This window comes from Sipha flava, unplaced genomic scaffold (assembly GCF_003268045.1).
Source record: "Sipha flava isolate LNK unplaced genomic scaffold, YSA_version1 265_pilon_pilon, whole genome shotgun sequence".
NCBI classification, from domain to species: Eukaryota; Metazoa; Arthropoda; class Insecta; order Hemiptera; family Aphididae; genus Sipha; species Sipha flava.
Window position 1 is genome coordinate 137,458 of NW_020272927.1, and position 27,357 is coordinate 164,814.

Here is a 27,357-nt window from a genome sequence, read left to right on the forward strand (position 1 = left end):
TATTACTTTTATATTTTATAAGTTGACGTCAATTTTTTTTTTTTTTTATTATTAATTTAATTATTCCAATAATGATTTTAATAATTAATGTTAGAAATTAAAATTTTTATAATTTACATTGTGTATGACGGAATAGATAATAATAAAAAAGAAAATACAAACAAAAATGATAAAGTGTTATAGATTCAAATAATAACTGTAAATATAGATAAGAGTTATCCAATGGAAGGCATATTTTCAGTTTGAAGTTTCAGGTTTTTTTCAATTTAATAATGAATGATTCCTTTCATTTAGATTAGTCTGGAGTTGAATTTATTTAATTGGTCTTGAATTCTCGTGTCGGGAATTTGACGAATTGGCATTTTGGTGTGGTTTTATTACCAATGAATCAAAGAGCTTTAATAAATATTCTAAGAAATTAGTTCTGAATTAGTCTATAGTTTTTTTTTATTTTATTTAAGATATGGAAGCCAATGCCGAGTATCCGTATATAATACTCATCATATTAATATTAGTATGTATCAAAAGTGAGCAGGGCCGGATTGGGCAGGCGGGATACCAGGAGTTTCCCGGTGGGCCGCTTGTTTTAATGAGATTATTTGTACTCATTTTTTTTTTAGGTTTATCAGTTTAGGCTCATTGTGTGGACAGACATAGACACATTTTCTAATTCTATTACATTAAAAACTGTCTAAAATTAAATAAACTTTCTTTTAATTTTTAATAATACTAATATTATGTATTCAAATTCTTAAAATAATAAACAATAACTTTATATAAAAATATACATTGTTTAAGGGTTGTTTTTATTCTTTTAGTACATCTAGGTAGGCCGTTTTTTTTTTTATTTTCCCGTTAGAAATGTTTGACCCAGCCCATCCCCAGAAGTGAGCATTTAATTTGTAGTGTTAAGATATACAAAATGTTCAATTTGATATAGGCTTGACTTAGTTTATTATTAATATGTACTTTCTAGGATAGTTACCATATTTGCTGAGAAAAACTACAAAGTATTTAATTGACGAATCTTTATTATTCCGTATAATGGGTTGATTATTGATTGTTTGTATATCTCTTTAGGATAAATATTTTTGTTTCGCTTTTAGTAGGGTTTAATTTGAGTTACCATTATTTAAACTATTCTGATATTCGGTCTAGTGAGTTTTTTAAGTCTACATTTGTGATTTTATGAAATTAATTTTGTGCTTTAATAGCAGTATCGTCTGCATAAATTCCTAATTGATGTTTTTGTGGTTTTCGGACATTATGTCAGAAAATATTGAATGTGGGTTTAAGAACTGATCCTGGTAGGATCCCAAATTTTATTGGATTTGTTTGACGTGTATCAGTGATTGTTCGTAAATGATCATTTTGTTATAAATCAGCATATATTATTGAAAAGATAGATTTGTAGATTCAGTTTTATTATTTTGTGCAGGAGATCTTAATTTCATGCCTTATTAAAAACTTGTACAATAATATTTACCTTAAATTAATAATTTAAAAATTCATAGAATTTCAAGTAAAAAGTAGGAACGGAAGAATATTTGTTTCTTATTGTTTCAAAAGCTATAGTTTGTAGTTTAAAAGTACGCGTATAACTTAAATACTTTTCGAATGAGACATTAGGAAATATTAAACGACAAGTATTTTTTATAAACAAAAGAGACAACTTTAAGATAATAATTTCAATGACATCGTAAGACATTATTTTGAATTTAAATAAATTATTAATCATTAAATAAAAAAATTAAAAAAAACTTGAATCAAGTGTATTGAGAATTTTAATTCACGTTATAAATTTATTTCGAGTTATACGTAATAACGCATGGTAGAGAAATGATAATGAAATTATAAGTATATAATTATTTTTATATGTTTAACGAAAATAATATTCAAAATAGTCAACATAATTTTTAATACAAAATGTAGAGTTAACATTTATAAAAATAAATATTAACTTAACATAGTATTTTTATTTATTATATGTATGATTTCATGACCATAATAATACAGAATTATTTATGTAACTAGTCTTTCATTATACATACTAGCAGTATTTAAAACAAAAACAATCATAATATAAATACGTTTCAAATGTGAAATGTAATTAAAATGTTTTAAATGTTTGTTAGTATTAAAAAACTAATTTTCATTTTCCTTGTTTGACGATAGTTTCAGGTGTAAAAAATGTTTTTCCATTGAATATCTCCGAAATAATAGTGAATTCAAATTTTTAAGTTAAATAGGTATACTTAGGTATTATTTTTTTTTTATAATATTATTTATTTTTCTTTAATTATATTTTTTATGGATTTAATAGTTACAAGTTTTTATGTTAGTTCTTCTCACTTCATTTTCTCAGCCAAATCAGATTCTATGCATAAAATTAATAAATTGGACATTTTTTCTTGTATTAATGACGATCTTAAATAATTTTTTTGAGACTATTTTATTTATGCCACCCCACTAAATTTGCCGCCCTGGAGCAAATGCTCCTAGGTTAATCCGGTCCTCCAACTAAGTAGTGGACGCATTCATCTAGACTGAAGTGGTCCTTGGTGTACCTATTTAACTCATGAGTCTTACCACATTTGACGTATCGAAATAGGTGATGATCGCAATTTTACGTGTGACCATAGTCTTAATACTTAAAACATTTCAGTGGACCGTACGTGACTTTATTTGGTTTTTTCTATTACAACTTTTATATTTAGTAATGAAGTGATGCTAAAGGTTTAGTTGTTTTTATCATTACATTCAAGGTCAACGACAATTATTGAAAGAAAATGGTTATTTTTTTTTAAATCGTGGACTTGCCTCACTATGATATACTCCGAAAATGCGACAGAAATATCATCACAGAAAGTGAAATGATAGAGATTTTTGATAATAATCCGAATAGGACTCCCAGAGTAAGAACGAAAAAAATTAAATCTGGCGTTGAATCTATCTATCTTCGTGAAACTATCACTCACGCTTCAGACGATAAAATGTCAAAAAGTAAACTTACATATAAGCCCGCTGGAAATTATGGTCTTAATAAATCGGATGCGGAGAATTTTAATATATTTTTTGTGTGAATATGCAGAGCATTACATTGAATCCGGTCCGTGAAATTAGGTGAATTTACTATAGTGTCATCATAGGAGAATGGAGCCGCATCTGATACGGTTTTGCCACTAATATCAATTGAAGAAAGAAAAGCGAAACGGTTTGGGGAGGTAAATATTATAGTTTTCTTTTCTCTAAAAAAAAAAGGTAGCTATAACCGATTTAATATTTTATCGAATTGAATATTTACAAAAAGAGATATTTCCTTGGCATTGATTACCAACGTACCCATGCGTTATTTTAGGAAAATTTAGTATGAAAACGCTAATTAAAACCAAAAGCTAGTATAGGAACTGAGTTGCCATGTGCACCACCCCCCCTCCCCCATCAATTCGAATATGTTATAGAGTAAATAGTAAATAAATATACCAAATGATGATTTTTTTCTCCGAAAAAATAATATAACCACTAATCATCGATAAACGAGGTCACGACATGGGGCTAACAACTACAAGGCTACATGTTTTTTATTTTTATGTATTATTAAAGGTCTTAGGTCAAAAAACAAATAAATTTTTTTAAAGAAAAAATATAAATAATAAACAAAATTAGTATAAGAGTATTAACAACAATTATTTATACAAAATGTTAAAAAAAATTAACAATTCTTCATTATTCACTCACACCATCTATTATAGTATGTTATTTAGTTAATATTTTTCAAATATTACTTATCATCGGGGTTCAAATTTTATCATAATATATTGATACATCTGAATTACCCGGTATCGTCTGGGATATATTTTACTATTTAGAATATTAGAGCAATTATTATTTCAATGTTTAAAATTATAAGTTGAATAAAAACACTATCTTCGTATTTATTCTTTTAACAGCCCAAAAGTTGGTTGGCAGAAATTTTCCACTCCTGAGGCGTCTCCGCTTTCTTATATTCCATCAAAATGATTTAGCTGATAATAAGACTTATGATGTCTAATGCCAATACGGACCCTACTTTCCTTATTTAACTATACGAGTATATAACTATAATATAAATATTACATTCATAATTTTTTATATTTTACATTTGTACTGTCACTTTTGTATATAATACAATTTTACTACTTTATTCTTATATATTTTATATAATTTATATGTCATATCTATAATTGTAATTCTATTTTAAGGGTTCAGCCCCTTAAAAATAAAATTAATATAGTTTTTGGTATAGTAGTATCGTTGCCAATTAGCTGATCATCGTTCAGTAAGTGAGTGGTATTTGAATTTTATATGTATATTTATAATATAAAATAGTTAGTACATTTATTAATTATAATTAAATATAATAATTGTTTTCTTATATAGTTCAGGAATTAAGTCATGCAATGAAAGTGTTACGTGAACATTATGTACAACATTGATTAGTTTCGCTGTAGCTTTAGCATAACAAAAACTTTCCGAGACATTTATTTTCTGTAACACCTCTTTTCACAATCCCTAAAAAAATTATATTTACAAAATTTATATTTTGTAACTTTTAGTCCTAATTTTGTACTGTCGAAATATATGCCATGAGTCAGGCGTATTCACGTAAACACGATAGGGAAATTAGGTCTTTGAAATTTTTTAAGAATAATAGAGGAACTCCTTAAATATGAGTCCTATCAGACTGCCAGACGTGTTGTACTTACCCTACCCTAAGCATTATTATATTTTGTACTTTTATGGACATTAATGTTTATTCATTTTCTTGAGTTCTAACCAAATTTTGTTTTGCTTCATCACCACAGTTTCCACATTACGTTTCGGAAAATGCATGTAGTTATTAAACAATTCCAGTAAACAAGATTGTCAATACAGATTATTTACTAAACCACAATCCGGTTACTTAAAACTACTCTGCCAAAACACGTTTATTATATTATAATAAATTATGCAATTTCTCACATGAACCAAAATAGGACAGTTAAAATGGGCAATACAATGATCGTTGTGTATTATAATTGCATAATACTTACATCTTCGGATTTACAATAACTATGGCGATAAATTTCACAGATGGTGAACTAAAATAATGCGTAAATAATATATATGTATAGGTTAGGATTTTTACGAAGGCATTTGTTTTCATAAATAATACGTTTCCAATCGTTTAATATCCGTGATCTATAATATTTCAATACCGTATGTAGTTATGCGCACGTGCTGAAATGCTCAAAAAATATATTAAATCTGGTTATCGTTATTTATTGAAATTTATATATTTTATGACGCGTCTATTTTATGTACATATGTTGTCTGTATACACGTAGGTACTGAAAATAAAAATAAATTAAAACATGATTTAATCGTGATAACGTAATCGACGTGTTGGTGCATTTATTAATATATACATACATAAGAATTATTTATTAATTTCAATACGTGATTAAAATTATTTTTTTTAGTCATTTGTCATATTAACGTTTGGAATATATTTGTATATACATATATATTACATTTAATACCGTTCACAAATAATTTGTGAATACAATTATTGTATTCAACAAGTCTTGAAAAAAACATTTCATAACGCAAACCATTATTTGATGCATTATAAATTCAGTAAACAAAATGAAAAATATAATATTAATAATAATAAACCATTGGCGAGATTTCGTTTTGTAAATCAAAAGCATGTACTAATAAAAAAAAGTAATTTAATGGCCAACGGGATAAGTACTCATCACTAATATTTTAACAATTGGATTATAAATATTAAAGGAACACATGTCGGAACACAGGTCGGTCGAAAATCTGCTTACGTCCCAAGTATGGTACACATCATTGCGGATGATTGATAACCCTGGTAGGTTGAGAATATTATTGATAATACCGCGAGTTTGGGGGCGTAGGTTGTTCAGAAGAATTCATATAGAAATAACATTTTGAGGCATAGCCGGAACTCCAGAATAAATAATATGTTTTACGGAGCATAACTATTATATGTTTTTCCAAGTTAACTATAACAAATTTATATTTTTATAGTTTTGCCGTTATTTTGACGATATTCTGCTTGACATTTATTTTATATTATTGAAACAATGGCCGTATACGTAAGTTATGTAAGTATACTACTATGAATACAAGCAGAGTTATTCGTGTGTATATATTTTATACAATATGAGACAAAATTGAATAGAAATTTCCGGCTCGAGTGTTCCACTTTTTTAGTTTCGTTATTAACTTCGTTAAATCTTCCATATTTACCAAGATGTATGTTTACCATGGGATGAAAATTTGAAATCACATTTAAAAAAAAACTTTATACTTAATAACATAAATTCAATAAAACAGTTTCTACCATACGTTTTAAGTGTAATATTATGAAAGACACTGCATAGGCGTGCGGACGGGTGTAGCACATGCAGCCTAGGCTGCATCTGCCATTTCTGGGATGACGATTTTAAAAATATAGTTATAGTTTATAAAAGGATTTATTTGTACATTATTGAAAAAAGTTTTTCTTTTTTACTTTTTTTTTTTTTTAATTTCTCATAAAGAATTTATTGCTGATATTATAATTTTAAAATGTATTACAAGTGTTCCAAATGACACATCAACAAAATCTAGATATATTGGCTAGATTTTTTTAAAAGAAAATTTAAAGGAAGACATTTTTCCAAATTTTAAAAAAGTCTTAATAGATTTTTCTACTGTACCTGTCACAAGCTGCAGCTGTGAGAGGGCATTTTCGAAGTTAATCATTGTAAAAACTAAACTCGGAAATACACTGAGGCAAGAAAGGCTGGAATCACTATTACTATTGTTTGTTGAACAAAATAATTTAAATAACATTAAAATTGGAACAGTAATAGACGAATTCAAAACAATGAATACTGGAGAACGCAGATTACAATTATAAATATAAAAGTGACACATATTAACATATTTCTATGCATATCAATACAATTATAATAAACATATTATTATTATTATTATGTATTATTATTACATTTTTAGTTTAAAATATAAATCATATATTACAGTAATATCAATTGATTTTTATATATTTTTTATATTATATTAGTATAAATATATTTTATTATGTGTACGTACGTCCCGCAAGTCATTTATGAAAAATTATGTGGCCTTCTGCCTAAAAAGTTGAAGATCCCTGCTATATACAGTAGTATACTCAATATATGTAATATATAATGAGTTTGCTACAAATGTTATCTTCTTAAAATAAAAGGTATCAAGACCGATAAAAATGTGTGCTGCACCTGACCAGGAACTCTGCGCACGCCTATGAGTCACTGTATGAGATACTTACACAACGCATTTTATTTTGAACTTACTCATGGGAAGCAACTAATGGACCTTGTTAGTCATCTTGCCTGTAGCACACCTTATTAACCGAAAAAATCATCTTCTCTCATTTACTTATGCGCAGTGGCGGACTGGCCCAAGTGGAGAATGGGAGAAATCCACCGGCGTCGCTGTCGTGAGAGGCCTCTTCGTCATGGTACACTTTTAATAAAAATATATTATATTATAATTTTATATTCAATTATGCTATAGTTAATAAATTAACAATAATAGATAATAACATACAAATACACAATCCTGGGGCACGAATTTTTTTACATAATATTATTTTATATATTTTATATATTTTATTATACATATAATTATTTAATTGTAATATCGTAGATATATCTACATTTTGCTCATATACCTAGTAATCTATAGCAAATATAAATCTTGTTCAATTAAAACTGGAATTTCAACATTGTTCAAAAGTCTACCCAAACATATCTAATCCAGTAGAGAAAAGAACAAAATTAATATACTCAGAGTCCGAAACCGAAGAGAAAAATGACATGGAAATCGAATTAGAAAACAATGAAGTTGATGGGATCTATAAAAATATGATTCCTTGTAAAATTGATAGAGTAAATATTCGTTTTATTTACAATGCTTATTTAATCATGATCAATAATATTTTTGTTTATGGTTTCAAGTAATGCAGTTTATAATAACCACGACAAAATAATTGCTTGCATTGTGTCTAAGTTTGATGTATAATTTAAATTTACATGTATCTGCTTATACTACACTATGCGTAGCGTATGCATTTTTTTTACTAACTTTATCAGTTACAAAAGTTATCTTTGAACATAAATTTAGTAAGCTAAAACTCATTAAAACTAGATTAAAATCCAATTAAAATCAGGAAAATTTGAAGTATCTGCTTTAAAAGTTAGTAAAAAACGAGCTGTTGGATGAAATAGATGTGTCGGAAGTCGTTAACTATTTAAAAGAATCATTATGCATCAAATGTTGAATTTATAAATTTAAATTTAAATAATAAGCATTTGATATTTCATTCATTCATTTATTACCTATTATACTCGTATTATTATTATAAACCATTTATGCGAAAATAAGGAATTCACTATTTTGTGGTAATAACTTATTTGATGAATTTTTGTGCTGCAATTATATTTGACGTAAAAGAAAACTAAATCTAGCCATCAAGGGTCGTTATAAATGTACGTAGAGGCTGTAAAATTTGCCAATCACAAACCTGTATTAAGGTGGGGGGGCATGGTCCCGGACCCACAACGTGATGGTGTGGCAAGTGCTCAATAATAATAGAGGGCTTGGCTTGTTCGCCGGTTAAATAAAAAGAATAAAACAATATAAATATTAAGGGAGTGTAATAAAAATAAATAATAATACAATAATATGGCCTGGTTGGCCCAACAATATAAATAAACAAATACAATAAATAATAATGAATTGCCTACAATGGCACACAGCAGTATTCAATAATGATAATAATAATAAATATAATTTGGCCCTACAGCGGAACAGTTAAATATATAAATAGTAATGTGTGGTTCACACGGCGCACACCAATAATAAATATAAAAAATAAATTCGTGTTAGCCCTACAACGGCACAACAAAATATAATAATAATAATAACGTGTGGCCCAACACGACTCACACTAATAAATAAATAACTCAAAATATCAACAAAATGTTGGTCACGAGATCCGTCGATCTCCACACAATAAAAATTAAATGGTGGTGCACCATCTACCTTGTACATTTATGATGTGCTACAATGCCGGAATCCGTAATTTAATAATAAAATTAATACAAATAACGACTGATTCACAACAAACCTGACAAGACAAAAAAACGTGGTATAACAAAAATGGCTGCAAACAGGAACAAAGTGACAACAGGTATTCACACTACGACGGACACGAACAGAGAGAGAATCGGTGCCGACGACATTTACCACGAAGGCTATGCCGCCGGTCACCACAAAATGAAGATAAATATCTCAGTGCCATCACACTAAAACTATAACACGAGAACTTATGAAACTTTGTGGCACTGAGAGCATGACATTGACTTTTACAGAAAACATAACTGAAAACTTGAAAATAACGGACACATTTACGCGCGACGATAACAACGCGATTACGTACCCGGCCGGTCGCACACGGAGGCTTATCACCGCCGCCGACGATGGCTACGGATACGCAACGCACCGCTATGCATCGCACGAAAATGGTAACATTCATTACAACAATCACACATAGTAACGATCTCACACGCGATAAGAATCGATACGAACAAATATACAAACATGCAATTAAACAGGGGTATTGGCACGAACACAACGAATGTCAAACAATAGTAGGCCCCTGGTGGATAATAGGTTTTTCCGTTTTTTTAACTCTTTATTTAGCTCGTATAAAAAACAAGTATAAAATAGTATATAGTTTTATGGTTTTGCGTTCAGAGATTAATGTTTTAGAGGTAATTAATACCGATGATATAATTAAAAGGTTTGCTTCCCAAAAAGAAAAAAAAATTATTTATATAAATAACATTTTTATTTTTTGTATTAAAAAAAGCATGAAATAAATTTATAAATTAGAATATAACTTTTTTTGTCTCTGAAATATATTTATTGCTTATGCGTACAGACTCTACATAAACTATTTGATTTTGCGTAAAAAAAAAAAAAAAAAAAAGAAAAAATAGAAATAAGGACACTACAAATATTACATTATACCATACACAAATTCTCACAGACGATATTATTACGATTTGACGATGAAAAAAAACAGGGAGTATACTTATCCACAAACAGTTTCTTTCTTCGTCGGAACAGTCGTTCATTCATCGTCCATATTGCACATTTACGATTTACGACATACGTTCACTTCTATATATTACAAAACAATGGTAAAATTATTATTTTTTTTTTTTCTGTAAATAATATGTGTTATAATTATTTATAAAATGTATATAAACGTCGTATTTATAGATAAAATATTGTTTCTATTAGTTCCGAACCTAATCTCTGTCACTTTATTACTGTGATTAAATTGCAAGATTTTTCATTTCAGATAAATATTATATACTTTTACTTTGTATATATTGTCTCAAATCAATTTGTACGAAAACATGTAATTTCTTTTTATAACTATCGTTAATATGTTTTATTTTCTTTATTTTCTTGTGTTCAAATATAATTACCATTTAGTAATACAGTTCATTGTTATTTTATAATACAAGACTGTAGGCAATGATTCGAACAAGGTTAGTTTTAATTCAACCAAAAGTTATAAAAATGTATGTTATTATGCCTTTTTATTTGTAAGACCACGAGTGATCATGTAGCAATATATACTTGGGGTTTTAGCAAATATTTTTCTTTTAATATAGATTTATAAGCGGAGAAATATAAACTAAGTGAAATAAACAACATGGTTCATGGAAATAAATAATTGTCTTGTACGGATATTTATCACAACTGAAAAATGTTGCAATAAATATAATGTTAAATGGCGAATTTCTTCAGATAAATATTTCAAACTGTTTTTATTTACTTTGCCTTAACATGTTTTAAAACATATAAAACGTACCAAATTTTTATAACAATTTTAATGTTTAAACGTTCGATGTATGAATCAAAAACTGTAGGTATAGGTATAGGTATTATACACTCAAAATATGTATTTTACGTTGAAATACCATTATTTAATAAACAGACGTATAGCCTCATTAAAATAAAAATTATAAAGTATAATATAGTATAGTTATATTATAGTTTGTGGCTATTTTTAATCTTTTTTTTTTTTTATTGTAATCTCATCATAATTTTATAGTAAAAGTTTCAGGCCATAATTGTATAATAAACTCAAATAATATCTATGGTGTTTTGTTCTACTTCATATCTGAAATTATATACGATACAGGGGTGAATTTATGGTGGTGGATGGTGAGGGGGTGATGTGTTTTACTTTTTGAACACAAGAAAGGAGCTTTCACTGTTTTGTGGTAGCGTATTCATTTTACGATATTTAAATTCGATAATCTAGCCGGATCATCACCAAAAATTTTTATGATATTAGTTGATTTATTACATGCTTACTGCCAAATAGTTTTTTATATAAACATATAAAGTTTAAGTATTTAAGGCACTGTTTGTAAGCGTCGTGTATTTGAAGTAGGTCTGTAATTAATTTGTAATAACAAATATAGTTGAAATTACTTTTGTTGCATTTTTAAATACATGTGTGTCAGTTAAGCTTATTGAAAATGCACAAACTACTCAACATTATACAACGCTCACCTCAATTGAAGAAAACCTCATTCCAGCGAAAATCTGAAACAACTTATTATAGTGACGTTATTTGTAAATCATGATAATATATAAATCGGTTGGATTAAAAATGAATTTTTCTACTCAATTAAATTTAATGTACAAATGTATACATTTCAATAAATTTACTGTTATTATAGGTTTTAACCAAAACCGAAGAGTTAATTATAATTAATCATAATTAATCATAATTAAGCGGTATAATATAAATAAATTATTTAAACTCCGAACTAAATAATACTATACCATTGATTTGTTTAACGATTTGCTTTTACTTTTAGGAAATTTCATATATAAACTTTTGAAAGAATTGGAAACTAAGTATAAAATATTTTTATGATTCCTATAGTTATTCCGAGAATGAATAGTAAATAAAATCTTAAAAAAATTAATTTTGTTATTATTATTTTCACTTAGTGTATGTAACTGTTTTAATATTGTTTTAAAGGATGCGCACTTTATGGAACACTCTTTATTTTATAATATATTTTTGTACTATTATACTTATTAGGTAAAATCAGCTATAAATAAATTTTAAATTTTTAACCATTCTAATATTCTGCCATCTTTAAACCTAATTCTAATATTGCCGCCAGGAACAACTACCATTTCAAACCCTCTCTTAAATACCGTTCTGACAATTTTTCATGAAACTACAAATTGAGGTGGTTTCTTAAAAATTACCATTGAAAAGTGTTTTAGAATTTGTCTTTCTTAAAATTAGTACATCCAACAATATATTTTATTTTAGTGAATTATATTACTATAGTATTACTATAGTACTAGAACACGAAAATTCGACATCATAAAGTTTACAAAATATTCTAAAAAACTTTATTCAGATTTATTGGACATAATATTACGATCTTATGAACTTGTTTTGTTACGAAATACATTAATACCCTTGAATTGCCTATACAAATAACCATATTACTTTCTGTTCTATTTTAAAATCCGTTCTCAAATGTTTCTTTTATATTATAATAATTTTTTGTTGGTCATGCTACGGACAACCATCACGGAATAAAATCAGTCTTGTTCTCGACTTATTATTTTATATTATATTTACATTATATTTTCTGAAAATCCTTGAAATCTTTCATCCATAAACCAACAACCATACTCAAATTACTTTTAATTACCACCAATAATGTTTATGTGAAACATTTTCTATCATTATTTTTCCATTGCGCTTTCATTACCATTATCATTATTGTTAATACCCCAACTATTTTTTTCTCATAATAACTTTTTACAACTTAAATTTATAGCATGGCAATTGCATCTGCTTATTATTTGCCAAATTTTAATTGTATTTTTTAAGAATGTAATTATTATGTGTACCTAATTGTTAATTTAAGCTACAAATATAAAAACAAATATTGTATGAAATTCGTGACAAACTATCGTTAAGTTAATAAGTTATTTCACCATAAAATGCACGTTAATGACGTAATTTTTGAAGAAAGTTGTTAATTAAATAGAAATAAAACTAACGATTTATTCAACAAATATAGAATGCTTATACATACCTACTTTTTTTTTTTTTTTAATTTACGTTCCATATAAATTTTAAGTTTGCTATAAATGTTATAATACATTAATATAAGATTAAAAATCCAAATAATTAACAGAAACTGTAAAGTTCTTTAAACTAAAAATATAAATTATTAACTACCTATATTAGGATATTCTCAATAAAAATATCTGATAGAAATTTTATGAAACAATTATAATCTACCCCAATTCTCCTCAGAATACGGAGATTTTTTCGGAAATGTTTTCATTGATACATGTTTGTTTATTTCAAAATTTTACTACGTGTGACCTTATACGGTTATTGATGATAACAACATTAATGCTATGATTACTATATATTTTTTTAATCAAGGAATGCTAGAAAAAAAATTATGTTGTTAAATAGCTATAAATTAGGCACTATGTATAAGTATTAACACAAATTATGTAACTTTATACATTTTAAAACTAAGAGTAAAAAAATTACAAGTAATAATTATAAAGAAATACCGAAAATGTATAGAATAACTTTCATAAATTCTGATACGCTCTTTAAAATAGAAGATTGCGTTTCTGCTATAAGATTGTTTTTGTACACTTATATGTGTGTACTATTCAAATTAAAAAATAAATTATCAAAGAAAAAAAAATTAATCAATAAAAAATACAAAATGATTTTAGTACTAAAATTTATATTCTAATATACTACTAAGAAACAACATTTAAGAATGCTCTCATTATTATTTATTAAAATAATGTATAGAACTTCTATTTAAAAATTGATTAAATCTAATTTATTTTTAAGTATATTGAATTAACTACTAAGCATAATATACTAGTAATAATTATAAAATGTTTATGGTAATTTGAAAATTCTCTTAAAAACTATTTCCGCTATATTAACTATTCTTATCCGAAAATATTTAATTTTTACGAGTCATTTTTCGGAATACTATAGTTGGAAATATTTACAGTCGTTAAATGTGAATGAATACACAACAAAATGTTATAATATTACCAACACTTTAATAATTACAAATTATTATTTAGATAATCAAAAAATAACAATTTGAGTAAACATTTAAAGATATAAGGTAAAGCTACCATATCATTTAAATACAAAAACATATGTCCTTCCTAAATATTTTAACTTAATGGGTGGTTTTTTAAACATAGTAAAATTGAAACAAGATTAAAATTGGATTTTCATTTTTTTTTGTTATAAAATTAGTTTTTCACATCACCTAGTTAAGAGTCTAAAGATAAATATAAGATATAGATACGGAAGTAGTTTAAGTGGTCTATGGATCATAAAAATTAATTTCCATAATTTTTTGTCCAATATATGTTATATATATACATACAATAAATGTTATGTTAAAGGACTTAGTGGACCTGAATTTGATAATATGGGTTTTATAAATTCCGATATAATGAGAGAAAAAAACTAAATTATACATTTTATTAAGTTAAACGTACCAATTATATTTATCAATAAAATACAAATTAATTAAATATTCATTTAATGTTCTCGCAAAATATTCCAATAAACTGTAATTATAATAGCGTTGGAAAATATGGTTGATTATTATATCCATCAATGATCAAAAATAGTCTGGGTAGAGTAGGATAAATTGTTTTTAGAATAGTTTACGAAATTTGTAGTGCCAACCAGGGGCGTATTTAGGGGAGAGGGGTGATATGGGTGTTAGAACACCCCCCATCGACCTTATTTTATAGTATTTCACCAAATTGTAAACTTACTTTGATTATTTGAAAAAACGTTGTATACAACTTGTAGGTTTTACATATGCTGTCTTAATGTAATAATTTTCGTTTATATAAATACATGGAATTTATTTAATACGGGGGAGGGGGCAGAGGCTCTTAATTTTAAAACACCCCCGTTAAATGAATCCTGAATACGCCACTGGTGCCAACTACACGTATCAATTTTTGTGACATGAAATTAAACGATATTAATCAGTGGCGGTTTTGGGGGTGAGGCAAGTGAGGCGCCGCCTAACCTACAATTTTAAGTAAAAAATACTATTAAAGTATATATTTTGGCCCACCGATAGCATATAAAAATTTGATATTAATTTTTAACGTTTTTATGATTTTATTTGAGAAAAAATCTTCTTTGCCAAGTTTAACAATATGAATTATCATTTATTATATTGTAAAATAATGGTAAATCATATCATTAGTGTTTATTACCAAAAATAGTGATAAACCGATAAGAAATGAATGAAAATATAAGTATTACGTAAACAAACGCTGGTGTTTCAACCGGCGGTAATGTTCCGATGACGTCAGAAGGCACCGTTCAACTCCGCCTCAGAGTATGTACTATTGTGTACATGAATTACACACACAAGCGTATGTACGCGAATGCACGCGACTATAAAATAACTAGAGTTGCGCATGCGTAATGATCATTGTGAGGCTCGACTTACATCGCCTATGAAATAAAAATAGACTCGGTATACAGGAATATATAGTCAGCCGGCATTTCAACGTAAAAACACATTATCAGTAAAGATGTTATTGTTACAATCGAGATTCGGGACAGTCCTAATTAAACCGTTGTCCGTTGTAATATCTATTGATAATAATTTTATATTTATCATTATTTATTCATTAGTCATTTCTGTCTTGACGTCTTGTACGAATATTCGCTTGTGTCTTACACTTTTTCCGTTTTCGGTGGTTTCGTCTTAACGTCTGCGTTAAAATATATGTGCGAGTGCTGCAGTTTATTGTAATAAACATTATTAAATTAATTACTGTTGGAGTTATGACGTATCCAGTGACAGACGTGGTAGTTTAATTTAGTTAATTAATAGTTTTAGAACTAGACATACTTAAAAGTCCTTTTCAGGACTAGACATACCTACTTGAAAAGTCCTTTTCAGGACTAGGCATACCTACTTAAAAAGTCCTATTCAGGACTAGGCATACCAACTTAAAAAGTAATTTTCAGGACTAGGCATACCTACTCAAAAGGTCCTTTTCAGGACCACCAAATTTTAAAATGCTCTGTTTATTACCTATCTATCACTTACTATACGAAACAAGTATATTATTAGCATTCATACAATTATAATTATTTTTGTTTTTAAATTACATTTATTGTGAATTCTAATTTTGTATGGAGGGAGGGGGGGTGATACATTATGTTGCCTCACCGAAAAAATACTACCAGAACCGCCACTGATATTAATATATACTTATAGTATAGGTATATAATATCATATATTATTAAGGTATACTTATAATATATATTCTTCTGCGATTAAATTTCAATAAAATACGATGGTAAGATACTAATGATCTCAATAGCCGTCAATGGTACCGTAAACAGTAACTATATCCGTTTCCATAAGACATAATTAATGGCTAACGTGACGACATGCATAATTCAATTACAACCACAATTTCCCACTTTTCACACTGCACTTTTTTATTTTATTAACGAATTTAAAATAATATTTAAAACAATTTAAAAAGATATACAAGGAAAAGACATGTCTATTATTATTATCAATTTATTGATTGTGTACCAAATTGTACTACATTATTTAATTTAATGATCAAATTTTATTTTATTTTTTTATGTAATATCTCATAAATATGGTACTAATACAATAACACTGATTCAGGTAAACATTGATAATTCTTTATTATTGAAAAGTTATAGTATACTTGCATGCAGATATTATATAGAACGTATTAAATTCCATACAACACCAACTCTTACACAATTTATAATAATAATTGCATCAAAGTTTAAGTCTCTAAAATTACTCACATGACATATATTAGTACATACAACAATTTATTATTATTGTTCTGTTTATTCAATTTATTCAATTATTTACTGATAAAACTGAAAATACCAGTATCTGTGCTCACATTCGTTAAAAAAGGAACGTTGAAATCCACATTTATTTTCTCATTAATTATTACTTATTACGTACCTATTATTTTTCATTAAAAATTAACGCATTTTAGTTTGTTATTTGTGTTAACATATACCACATAATCGTTATGCAACAAAAATATAACTTTAATCTTGATTTCAATAATATTAAATAATATTTTATGATATAAAAATCTTAAAATAAAATTGAGATAATGTAGTATTTTAATAATCTCATATGACGTGTTATGTACCTGTAATCTTGCATCGCACAACATGAATAACGAAGATAATCGCGTGGCATAAGGTAGAAACCAGTTCTGAGCTCAACATGAACTACTGTTAATCACAACTCTTAGATATTAGGTATACTCACTTCGACCATTGATTTTTATCGTCCCCACTTCAGATAGAATCATCTTCGGAGTACGGCCAAGGCCAAGGACAGTTATGTTAAGTTCCCATATCGAATACTACAATACGTGAGAGTACGTGTTTGTGGTGAGTCTTTTACCAAACGTGAAGTGTGTTGTATAAATGTACTTTGCGTAATAAGAAAAATATCGCTGTCTTTTACAAATTGAATAAAATATTATCTTTTTTTTAACGCATTCGTACATTAAATACAATTAATATTTATTAAATTAAAAAAATAAATAAAATAATTACAAATAATTATGACAATCATTAAAACGGTATTTGTTACCGGAGGAGCAGGATACATCGGTAGTCATTGTGTCTTATCTCTGCTAGACGCTGGATATGATGTAGTAGCCATCGATAACTTTGCCAACAGCGTTGGACAAAAGCAAGCCGCTAGTCTGGACAGGGTGCAAAAGATTACTGGAAAAGAAATCACATTCTATAAATGCGATCTACTGGATATTCAACAGCTGGACGAAATTTTCACTAAAGTAATATTTATGATTGTGATAAAAAAAAAAGGGTTAATGCATATTTGTTGTCCTAAATCAAAATATAGCATAAATTTGACTGTGTTATACACTTTGCTGCGATGAAATCTGTTGGTGAATCAATGAAACAGCCACTATTATACTACAAGAATAACATTATAGGCGCAATGAATCTTTTGGAAGTGATGGCTTCTCATAAATGTTATCGTTTGGTATTCTCAAGCTCATGTACTGTGTATGGAAATCCTACATTTTTACCAATAAGTGAAGATCACCCAATCGGCAATGTCACTAATGTGTACGGTCGAACGAAATATTTCATTGAAGATATACTTAAAGATGTTGTAAACTCTGATCAAGTAATAATGACAAATGTTTATAATGAAATGTTTTAAGCATACTGTATGATTAAAAGTGAAAAATGTTGGCTATTAATTTGCTTTATTTTAGAAATGGAATATTATAAGCCTAAGGTACTTTAATCCAGTAGGAGCTCATTCATCAGGATTGATTGGTGAAGACCCAACAACAAATTTTTCAAACTTAATGCCATACATAGCTCAAGTTGCGTTAGGTAAAAAGGCTAGTTTGTCTATTTATGGTGGAGATTATGCAACTCCTGATGGCACTGGTATATTACATAAAATAAATTGATAAATTGCTAGCTGACTGATAGCTATTAATATTTGTATATATATATATTTTTTTAAACATTTTAAAGGTATCAGAGATTATATTCATGTGATGGATTTAGCTGAAGGACACGTAGCAGCCTTAAAAAAATTGCAATCTAATCATTTACATTTACAGGTTATTATGATCAATTTTTAATATACATTTTTACTTTCAGGTATATGAATTGCAAAACTTAATCCTATGGTACTTATTGAAGAATATAATATATATATATATATATATATATATATATATATATATATATAAATTATTTTGAAATTTTCAGTGATTTTATAACTGATTTTTTATTATTAAAATCAAATATAATTTTTATTTACATATAAAATACATATTCCTTAATATTTAAAAACATAAGTTAATACTATTATACATTCAAGTTATATTTATTATAGTAGTATAATAAAATTTTAATTTTAGGTTTATAACTTAGGCAGTGGACAAGGTACTTCTGTATTAGAACTATTACAAACTTTTGAAAAAGTAACCGGTGTAAAAATACCATACACAATAGAAGCACGCCGAGAAGGTGACATAGTGTCAATGTATGCAAATTGTGATTTAGCAAAAAATGATCTTGGCTGGAGAGCAAACTACACTTTAGAAGATATGTGTAGGTTACATTATAAATTACACTTGGTTACATATAACTAATGATATACATTTAAATTTCGAGCTATAATTATTTCAGGTAAAGACTTTTGGAAATGGCATACCATGAATCCTAATGGTTATAAAACAAATGACCCAGCAAACACGAATGGAACAATAGATAACCATTGAGAAAATGTAAAAATGATTACCTTTAATATGACAATCAATATAATAAAATTTGTTTTCTGCTTGACCATTTTAATAAACATTTATCACTTTTAAATGCCACTAGACAGCAGTAAAATAGTCTAGAATATTCTTCAGGTAAATATTGGATAGTCCTCATAGTTTTCAGCCATTCCACAATCTTAGAAGACTTAAAAATAAAAAATAAAACAATATTCAGTAATAATTAACAAATACCATACACTATTCTAACCTACCTGAGACGAATGTTTGGCAAATGTTGCTAAAGCAAGGGGAAAAACTGAATGGTCACATTTTTTATCAACGATAGAACTAATACAGTCATAACCTGATAATGTTAAAATGAGATTTACAAAAATTGAGCATAAGACACCAAATAAATTCTGAAAAAATGAAACTGAATATTAATAAAAATGTTGTTAAATTACAACTTATGGGTGTACAAAATATTCATATTTATCTGGAAAAATTGTATAGATCTCAAATTCGAGATAAAATGTAAGTAAAATTCATAATTTTAATAAATATGACAGAATAAACAAATATTATATACATAAATACAAATTATATTTAATTCTGATATATTAAATAGGTAAATTTAAAATACAATTAATATTTTATTATTCTATATTGTATGACCCCTAAAAAAAATATTAAGGTTTTAAAAACTTTCTAAATATTAATCATAAATTACTATAAGTAAATCAAAAGAACCAGTTTTACTCCATCATATACATAAAAAGCATAATTACTTTTTATATATATGATAAACAATATATTTCAACTTTTTGCTTACTTAAAAAAATTAATAATTTTTAATAAACAAATAGTACTAACAATTTTTTTCTTTTTTCGAAAATCCTGCTAGATAAATCATGAAATTACCAATAAAATCGTGATGATAAGGAACTAAAACCTCAAGTTTAAAAACGTCAATAATTATGGCATACAAATAGTCATTTTCTCTAAAAAAAAAAATATATATATATATATATATACATACAAATAAGCAATAGTAACAGTTTTAAAGAAAAATTATAATATAATATTTTAAGTACTGTACTTGGCAAACTGATTACAAGCTTGAATACATTTAATTAATCCATCAAAAGAAACATTACTAAAAATAAAATTCTGTGCACAACAAAGAATAATAAATTTTGAGAGCATTGATTCTTGAATTGGATATGGTCTTAAATTATTTAACACATCTGTTGGCATTACTAAACAACAATCAAGAAATGCATAAAGTATTTTCTAGAAAAAAAAAAAAATTATCATAAATTAAATTTGAACTAGCATGCATTGACATCTGGTCAAACCTTATTATTTAAATATATTGTACACCAAATATTTTCCAAAATATCACATATAAAGTTCACGTTTGTCAAATGAGTTTCTGGACTTAGTAATATATGTTTACATTCCAATAAAATATGACATAGTAAATCAACACCTAGACATCAAAAGTAATGCAATCAGCTTTTAATAAATTATAGATTAATAGATAAATATTTGTACCTTTATTGTTGCTTAAGTTTGATTCATTTACAATGTTGTTCAAAACTTCATTTACAATATCTGTCACAAATTGCTTTTGTAAATCATGATATATAATATTGGAAACTTTATAAAGAGTTGTTAAGAGCAACTTTATATGAACTTCCTAAACAAATAATTCAAAATTATTGAAAAATAAATAATAATGTAATTCAATAATATTACATCTAAGTGTGAGTAATGTTTATAACATAAGTATAAAAGTCGAAAAGCAGAAGTAGATCTTGTTGCTTGTTTAGCAATTAAAACAACAGATTCTTTCCAAAGTTTGCTTTCAGACCCTTCTCTCAAATACTTCTCTAAAAAAGACCAGTCGAGAGGATACATTGGTTTATCAGCACCATTTATAATAGCTAAGCAAGTCACTTTGGTATCTTCGTCTGCTTCTGACATCTTTTTACGTTTTGGAGCTATAAACGATATTAATCCTCGAGCAATGCTATGATTAGAAAGATGTCTTAAATTCTTTGGTTCATCTACAATCATTTAACAAAAACTTTACTTAAGAATATAAATTTAACATTAGAAAACTTACGGTCAGATTGAACTCTAGTTATAACATTTTTTTCCAATTCTCGTCTCAGCCAAACCGATAACATTAATTGAGCTTCATTCATATACATTTTATTAATACTTTGAAGGAACTTAACCCAACATTCACCTAAAATAAAAAGGCAAAATATATTAATAAAAGAGATAATTAAATTATGTATCAAAATTGTACCTGGTATAGGGCCATTAAATAATTCAATTTTTTCTAAATCTTCTAATTGAGTAACAATTTTTGGAAAACTTTGAAATTTTTCTGGTAAAACATTTAGAGGTATGCATTCTAAATCTAATAAACACAAAGACCTAAAATAATTAAAATTAATGAGTATTTCATAAAAGATATTTAAGTTAAAAACTTACTTTAGAGCACATTTAACAGTATTATCATTTGGGTGTACTACCATAGACCAGAGATTCTGAAAAAATTCAATACGTTTTCTACTATCTGTAGATTGATTGGCACACACAGCTAGCAAATTGCAATAACTAAATAACATTGAAATTCAAATTTATTATTTTAATTCTTTTAGTAAAAATAATAAAAATTATACCTGGATATAACAGAGGGATGATGAATATTAACAATGTTTTTATCAATAATTTTTAGAAGGGCTTCTGGGTTCATATATTTAGTGATACACAGATCAACTAAAGATTCCAAAGCCAATTTCATTGGCAAGTACATAGATTGTTTAATATATAATTCAAGCATTTGTTTCAAAACAGCAACCAAGTCTGAATTTGGACTGAAAATTAAAATATAATTATTACAACATTACAATATTTATTTTAATTAAAATAGTATTTTTACTTTGATTCAACTAATTTTTTAATAGTGTATGCTTTCACAATATTCCATTGCAATCCTGATTTATCTTTAGATAGACAGTATAATAAAAATCTATAACATCTAACTTCAGTTATCCATAAATCATAAAACATATCGATACTTAGTATATTTAGTACTTCCTCATTGCTATTTTCAAAACGCTTTATCAAACTTATAATCAATGATATGTTTTCCTGAAAACATAAAAATAATTAAAATTATAAATGAAAATAAATGAAGTGACAATTTTAAATATTATAATGTATAATAATTAATATAAATTCAGAAATTAATTAAATGTTGGCTTTTAAAAATATTATATTGTAGTCAGTGATGTATTGGAGGGTATAGGGTGTATACCCAATATGCTATTTTTATCCATGGCGTATAGCTTAGAAGAAATTTATGATACGCGGGTATACGACCGTACCCTAGTGTATAACTTGTAATTTGACAAATATAAATAATACAACTTGTAGTTATATTTATGATGTGATTCGATATCAGATATATTATTATTATTTTTCTTTTTTTTTTTTTTTTATGAAAAATTCAAATTTGTAATAATTTAATAAGTTTTTATTAGAAAAGTGGGATCCCAAAGATTATGTGAAATTGTGAATAATAAATCATAGTCCATTTGTTAAACATAAAGAAGTATTATAGAATAAATACAAAAATATGATATTCTATCTGGTTTTGAGTGAATATAAGTAAAGTGAATATTGTTCAAGCAAAGCAAGAAAAAAATTTGTTGGTTCCTACCATATGATAGTTACTACATAAAATAAGGCATATACCCATGATTTATTTTAGCAATACATCACTAATTGTAGTCCAAATTGAAACAAATTATGGTATGAATTAATCAAATGATTATTTAAGCTATCAAATTTAAATTTTTATTTAAATAAAAATTCTTGTAACTATAAAAAGTAAAACATATAAGAATAACCAAATATAAAATATTTTCACCTTAGTTTTTAATGATTTTCATTAACAATAATGTAATAAAACATATATTTAAATCATTTTCTACAGTTATGGATAAAGAATGCTACAAGCCTTAGTTAAAAAAATATTAAAAAAAATAGTTAAATATTCTCCTCTGAATTATGAACAAATAAAATATTGAATGTTAATTTTGTATTCCAGAACTAGAGCTTATTGTTTCGTTTTAAACTTTATATTATACTAGGTATTATTCCTTGGTTATTAATTTATTATATATATTATTCTTACATTAAAAGTAAAATTGAAAATTTGCATGCAAAAAAAAAAAGTAATAATAAAATATTAACCTGTGTGCAAGCTGTTGTTGGAATTGCTTTTATTAAATCAAATCTGTTATAATGACTTGTTTCAAGATCTACAGCATAAGCTATAAGTGGTAATAATATTTTTTTATTTAACAATTTTAATATTGCTTGTTGTTGAGAGTGGTCACCAATTTTACTTAAGTAAAGACCAGCCAAATAGAAACCAAAAGTAGTATCATTTATTAACTCACTAGATGAATTAATTTCAGACAACCATTTAGAGAAAAACTGCTTACTGTAAAATTCTGAAGATAACCTAAAAAAATGTAAAATAACTTCATAATAAATTAATTTGAAAATATTATGTGCATTAAAAACAAACAAAATGGCTTACTTTATCAATAAGTAAGGTATTATTAAACTTGAATCAGTCGTTAAATATAATGATAACTTATGATTTTGTGTACATGATCTAGATACCGTTACTAAACATTTAAATATAAATGTAATATATATTTTAAGAAAAATATAATTGAAATCTTACAATCAGAATTAACAGTTGATAAAAACAAATTCATTGTATCACAATCAATAACTTTTGCACGATTCCACTGTAAAATACTTGCTATAACAGTCTGAGCAACTATTTTATGACACCCAAAGTTTTTAATAACTTTCAAGCCTAAACATAAATGAATAGTCAGATGATATTTTGAAACAATTAAAAGAAAAAAAATTATATGTATTACAAAAGTTCATCATTTTTAGTACAAATTTTGAAGGACTTTGACTCAAAGATGAAGAAATACATAGCAATGAAATATCAGAAGCACATGGACAGGTTTTCAAAAGACTGTTTAAGCGCAGTAACATATGAGTTGGATCAAAACCATATGATATAAGTTGAGTAGCTGTTTGAACTAAACATAAACATAAATTATATTTTATTTCATGTAATGTATCAGGAATCTTGTCACAAAATTCTTCAAGAATATTGTATTGAATTATAGTGTCATCCAAGTTATCAACCTGCAAATTAATATATTAGCGAAATAATAAAAAAAAAATTCTATATTTTACCTGTAGCCAAGAATGAACTTCAAATAGCGAATCATAATCAGAGACAAAGCAGATTATTTCAATAAATAATTTCACAAATGAAGCACGATAATTGGATGAAGTTGGTGATAAAAAAATAAATTTAAACAAACGTTTAGTGACTTTCAACCAATTTGTAATAAACCTAAAACATTTATTGTTTAATACATTGTAATAATTAAAACAGTTTTAATAAAATAATTTTTACTTGTGATTATCAAAATTTGTACTGATTTGCATGTGAAATAAAACTATACGCCAATCATCAAGATCTTCATCCATTATTTTTATAATGAGATCAATCAGTGTATTGGTACATTCATTATTAATATTTTCATCATTATTCAATAAAAAAACAATTAACTCAAATATTTCCTGTATAAATCCTGTTTTACACTTAGTTTGGGGTCTTAGAAGAACCAGCCAATCAATCAATAATTGATTTTGATAATTATTAGATATCATGAATGTACATAAAGCTTTAAAATTGGTAGTACAAATTATTGGATTTTGATGACAACAATATTCTTGGAGGAGTAACATTTCAGGTATCTATAAAAAAAAATAATAATAAAATTACCAAAGAAATCATTTTCAGTTAATATTTTTGAAATTTATACTTCTTTTAAAAACCTCTATAAGATATTATAAACTAGAGTTCCTATTAGTCCTCATTCAATTTTTAATAAACTCCTTTTAAACCTTGGATGTAAAAAAAGTTCTGATTTTCAAAAATAAATCATGTATTTTGATTGTATGATTATACTTAAATAGATGTTGGAATTGTTTATCAAAATTTAGTCATTTAGTCCAATGATTTAATATAATCTATATTTTACAGGTAATGTCAACATTAACCATCTGTTATGGCTAATGTGTAATTTTTCGTTTATAAACAGGAATTATTAACATTACCCGGATAATGTTAACCTTAACCAGTCAATATTGGATAATGTTAAAAATTGTATATTAAAAAGACTATAGAGTTTTTATTAGCATTTTATACAATAATAAAGTGTTGGACTTCCAAAGTATAATGTTTTATCTTGACTTGTAACTGAGTTAGTCAGTTATCTTACTAATAAAGTGAATATATCGATATATCGATGTATAAATGCAAATCATCTAGCATTTAGTGCAGTTCAAAATGTCATGAAAGCATACCATGAAATAATAAAGGTTAAAACATTAGGTTAAAGACATTAGCGTTTTAATTCTATAGGTACTTAAAATAATATTTTAAGAAATAATTTATAATATAAAATGAAATTCAATATTGTATTATTAGTAGGTTAGATTATTAAAAATGAAAAATAAATTCATATTAATAATATTATGTATTTTATGGTAATTACTAATTTATTGTATGTTAAATATATTTAATATTATTAATGATTTATAATGATTTTATTTAATGCACGTTAAATTTTTATGGTTATTAAAACATTATCCAAAAGTTCTTGATTAATATCATATTAACCGGTTGATGTTAACATTAGCCAACATTTAATAATATGCATGGCGGGTAATGATTACAATTGGCTAATGTTGACTTTAGCCGGATAATGTCGACATTATCCAAATGTTAACATTACCTGTAACATATATATTACTACAAAATACTACTCCTAATGTTTACTTTATCTAACTTAGGGTCACTAGCTGGTTAGATGTAATAATATATAGTTAAAGCTTAACTAAGGAATGAAATTCATAAAAATTGCCCGAGAAAATAATGGTGTAAGGTAATGGATTTTTTTAAATATATGCCAATTATATTTTTACTAATATAATTGTGCCCAAAATTAATACAAATAAAAATAAATTAAAGATCCTTAGAAAAAAATAAATAATAAAAAAATTATATATGAATAATTACATTTGTCATATCTGTACGGGTTCCTTTGATTTTACATTTAATAATATTGACCAAACTGTCCGTGGCCTAAAAACGAATAAAATATTTCATTAGGTGATATAGAATTAAAATAAAAAATAATCAAGTGAATGTTATTGAAAAATTTACAGCGGCAACTAGTATTGTGTTCCCGGTGTCCATTTTTCGTTTGATCTCTGATAGAGTGTCCATCGTGAAAAGAATATTAGTGCGTCACAATTGAAACAATTTCTACACTATTCAGTAAAGTCTGAATTTTCACATTTAAACAGCATCTAAACAAAATAATATACATTACAAGAATTCAAATTTTTAAATAGAGCTAAGTTAGGACGTTGTGAACATTATAAAATGATAATAACAATTGAAGATACCGTGGTTAACAAGTTTTATAACAACCTAACCGGCTACCCACGGTTGATGATATCGTACACTGTGCCCCTCCTACCATAGCTTTTACAACAGTGGTTCCCAACCTGTGGCTAATTACCCCCAAGGGGTAACAGGACTTTTTTATGGGGTAATTTTATGGACTAATTTTTTTTTTATTAAGTATTTATTTTATTATGTATAACGCC

General features: G+C 26.4%; 2 protein-coding genes across 4 annotated transcripts; one reads left to right on the top strand and one right to left on the bottom strand.

The window, feature by feature from the left end:
• The first annotated feature begins 15,590 nt into the window (after positions 1–15,590).
• LOC112685082 (UDP-glucose 4-epimerase-like) lies at positions 15,591–19,633 on the top strand. The gene is made up of 7 exons (XM_025556853.1): positions 15,591–16,075; positions 17,586–18,090; positions 18,159–18,449; positions 18,541–18,721; positions 18,812–18,900; positions 19,204–19,396; positions 19,475–19,633. The coding sequence occupies exons 2-7, from the start codon at positions 17,854–17,856 to the stop codon at positions 19,564–19,566; spliced, it is 1,083 nt and encodes a 360-aa protein (XP_025412638.1). The 5' UTR covers positions 15,591–16,075; positions 17,586–17,853; the 3' UTR covers positions 19,567–19,633.
• On the bottom strand, positions 17,932–27,142 carry LOC112685081. Of its 3 annotated transcripts, XM_025556850.1 has the most exons (21): positions 26,909–27,142; positions 26,762–26,827; positions 25,091–25,434; positions 24,865–25,027; positions 24,534–24,813; positions 24,329–24,466; positions 24,179–24,269; positions 23,827–24,100; positions 22,508–22,719; positions 22,248–22,442; positions 22,057–22,182; positions 21,869–21,999; positions 21,680–21,805; positions 21,310–21,620; positions 21,106–21,250; positions 20,907–21,040; positions 20,648–20,841; positions 20,423–20,549; positions 19,821–19,967; positions 19,587–19,753; positions 17,932–18,019 (listed from the first exon to the last, which is right to left on the bottom strand). In XM_025556850.1, exons 1-20 carry the CDS (start codon positions 26,969–26,971, stop codon positions 19,601–19,603), a joined length of 3,420 nt encoding a protein of 1,139 aa, XP_025412635.1. In that variant the 5' UTR covers positions 26,972–27,142; the 3' UTR covers positions 17,932–18,019; positions 19,587–19,600. The 3 variants fall into 3 exon arrangements, with proteins under 3 accessions (XP_025412635.1, XP_025412636.1, XP_025412637.1); XM_025556851.1 differs by lacking the exons at positions 17,932–18,019; positions 19,587–19,753 and having other exon boundaries at positions 19,822–19,967; positions 20,470–20,549; XM_025556852.1 differs by lacking the exons at positions 17,932–18,019; positions 19,587–19,753 and having other exon boundaries at positions 19,890–19,967; positions 20,422–20,549.
• Between the last annotated feature and the right edge of the window lie 215 nt (positions 27,143–27,357).